Below are 2,889 nucleotides of genomic sequence, written 5' to 3' on the forward strand. Positions count from 1 at the left end.
CCTGTCAGGAAGGTGTCATTTCCATCCTCAGACGGAGTGACCGACCCCGGCTGCACAGGTGCTGGGAGTGGGGGTGGAATGAGGCCCCACCTCTCTTCTCTGGGGCACAGTGACAGCGATGAGAAATCGCCCCTGTGTCTCTACCGCGTCAGTCACCCCTCGATTGCGGCTCCTCCTGGCCTCGGGGCGCTGTCAGGTGTTTCAGACCAACTCGCGGCCCAGGACTCACCACTGAGATGCCCTGGGTGCAGGTGGCCGGCCTTCGCTTTCTCTTCCCTCAGAGGGACTGCAGCCCAACAAACACCGCAGCCATGTGTTCAGCCATCCCCACTGGCTGGTTTGTAAAACAGCGTCTGTTCCTGAGAGTCCTCGGTCAGAGGGAGAGTCGGTGGCAGTGCCCGGGGCAGTGAGACTCGCGGAGGAGGCCCTGAAGGCCCGCAGGAGCAGGCCCGGGGCAGTGAGACTCGCGGAGGAGGCCCCGAAGGCCCGCAGGAGCGGGGCCCGGGGCAGTGAGACTCGCGGAGGAGGCCCCGAAGGCCCGCAGGAGCAGGCCCGGGGCAGTGAGACTCTCGGAGGAGGCCCTGAAGGCCGGCAGGAGCAGGCCCGGGGGAGTGAGACTTGGGAGGAGGCCCCGAAGGCCCGCAGGAGCGGGGCCCGGGGCAGTGAGACTCGGGAGGAGGCCCCGAAGGCCCGCAGGAGCAGGCCCGGGGCAGTGAGACTCTCGGAGGAGGCCCCGAAGGCCCGCAGGAGCGGGGTCCAGGGCTGTGAGACTCTCGGAGGAGGCCCCGAAGGCCCGCAGGAGCAGGGCCCAGGGCTGTGAGACTCTCGGAGGAGGCCCCGAAGGCCCGCAGGAGCGGGGTCCAGGGCTGTGAGACTCGCGGAGGAGGCCCCGAAGGCCCGCAGGAGCAGGTCCGGGGCAGTGAGACTCTCGGAGGAGGCCCCGAAGGCCCGCAGGAGCGGGGTCCAGGGCTGTGAGACTCGCGGAGGAGGCCCCGAAGGCCCGCAGGAGCGGGGTCCAGGGCTGTGAGACTCGCGGAGGAGGCCCCGAAGGCCCGCAGGAGCAGGTCCGGGGCAGTGAGACTCTCGGAGGAGGCCCCGAAGGCCCGCAGGAGCGGGGTCCGGGGCAGTGAGACTCGCGGAGGAGGCCCCGAAGGCCCGCAGGAGCGGGGTCCAGGGCTGTGAGACTCGCGGAGGAGGCCCCGAAGGCCCGCAGGAGCAGGCCCGGGGGAGTGAGACTCGCGGAGGAGGCCCCGAAGGCCCGCAGGAGCAGGTCCGGGGCAGTGAGACTCTCGGAGGAGGCCCCGAAGGCCCGCAGGAGCAGGCCCGGGGCAGTGAGACTCTCGGAGGGGGCCCTGAAGGCCGGCAGGAGCAGGAGCGGGGCCCGGGGCAGTGAGACTCGCGGAGGAGGCCCCGAAGGCCCGCAGGAGCAGGCCCGGGGCAGTGAGACTCTCGGAGGAGGCCCCGAAGGCCCGCAGGAGCAGGCCCGGGGGAGTGAGACTCGGGAGGAGGCCCCGAAGGCCCGCAGGAGCAGGTCCGGGGCAGTGAGACTCGCGGAGGAGGCCCCGAAGGCCCGCAGGAGCAGGCCCGGGGCAGTGAGACTCTCGGAGGGGGCCCTGAAGGCCGGCAGGAGCAGGAGCGGGGCCCGGGGCAGTGAGACTCGGGAGGAGGCCCGGGGGAATGAGACTCGCGGAGGAGGCCCCGAAGGCCCGCAGGAGCAGGCCCGGGGCAGTGAGACTCGCGGAGGAGGCCCCGAAGGCCCGCAGGAGCAGGCCCGGGGGAGTGAGACTCGGGAGGAGGCCCCGAAGGCCCGCAGGAGCAGGTCCGGGGCAGTGAGACTCGCGGAGGAGGCCCCGAAGGCCCGCAGGAGCAGGCCCGGGGCAGTGAGACTCTCGGAGGGGGCCCTGAAGGCCGGCAGGAGCAGGAGCGGGGCCCGGGGCAGTGAGACTCGCGGAGGAGGCCCCGAAGGCCGGCAGGAGCGGGGCCCGGGAGGGCTGAGCACCCGGACTCCGCGTGCCGTGCAGCCTGGTACCCGGCCTGACCTGGAGTTACAAAGAAGACGGTAGCCCAGTCTCGGACCAGTGCCAGGCGGGGGCCCACACAGCCCTTGAACGTGGCCATGTGACTGCTCGAAGAGGTCCTCGGCCCCTGCGAATTGTGTCTGACTGTCCCAGCTTAGCCCATAAACTCCCAGCCTGTTGTTCATCACTCAGTTCGGGCGAGAGGTCCAAGGAATTCCCGCCGTCACTGAGGGGCGGAGGCACTTTCCTGAACAGATGACTAAACACTTTGGAGTTTCTCCTGCCTGTTCCCGTTTCCACTTCTACCCATTTCAAGTCAGAGGGCATAACCCTGTCACCCAAAGCAAGACAGGATTTTGACACATAGCTTGAAACAAGTACACATTTCTGATCCTCAACTTACCCCCAACCAACCATAACCATTTAGAGTCCAGCCAAATGACCCACACGCCTGCCCGCAGCACCTGACGGGGGGGGGGGGTGATCCCCGAGACATTCAGAGCTTTATCCCCACAGATACTCACTGCCCCGTCACACACACACTCACACACATACACACCGCACTGCATACAAACCACACGCATGCACACCACACACACACCACACTGCATACAAACCACACACATGCCCACCACACACACACCGCACTGCATGCAAACCACACACATGCCCACCACACACACACACACTTAGAAAGCCCTTCTTCTCATTCCCCTTTCAGATCCAAGTCAGACGATTGCCCCCCCTCAGAAACCTCCCTGTACCCCACTTCCTCATCTTTGCTCCCACAGCACTTTCCTCTACTTGTGCTTTCCCGGGAGTTATCTGGCCTGGTTGTAAGCGTCCCGAGGCCCGAGACTGTCGTTTTCGT

The 2,889-nt window shown here is 67.2% G+C and overlaps 1 protein-coding gene across 1 annotated transcript; it reads right to left on the reverse strand.

Annotated features, from left to right (window-relative positions):
- Positions 1–373: 373 nt before the first annotated feature.
- LOC118623031 (uncharacterized protein DKFZp434B061-like) lies at positions 374–2,203 on the reverse strand. Its single transcript, XM_036250605.1, has one exon. The coding sequence runs from the start codon at positions 2,201–2,203 to the stop codon at positions 374–376; it is 1,830 nt and encodes a 609-aa protein (XP_036106498.1).
- Positions 2,204–2,889: the final 686 nt, after the last annotated feature.

The sequence above is a fragment of the Molossus molossus genome, unplaced genomic scaffold (genome assembly GCF_014108415.1).
Source record: "Molossus molossus isolate mMolMol1 unplaced genomic scaffold, mMolMol1.p scaffold_m16_p_9, whole genome shotgun sequence".
NCBI classification, from domain to species: domain Eukaryota; kingdom Metazoa; phylum Chordata; class Mammalia; order Chiroptera; family Molossidae; genus Molossus; species Molossus molossus.

What these genes read in the sequence shown, in the direction of transcription:
- LOC118623031 (XM_036250605.1), bottom strand. Translation starts at nt 2,203, where the DNA reads ATGAACAACAGGCTGGGAGTTTATGGGCTAAGCTGGGACAGTCAGACA.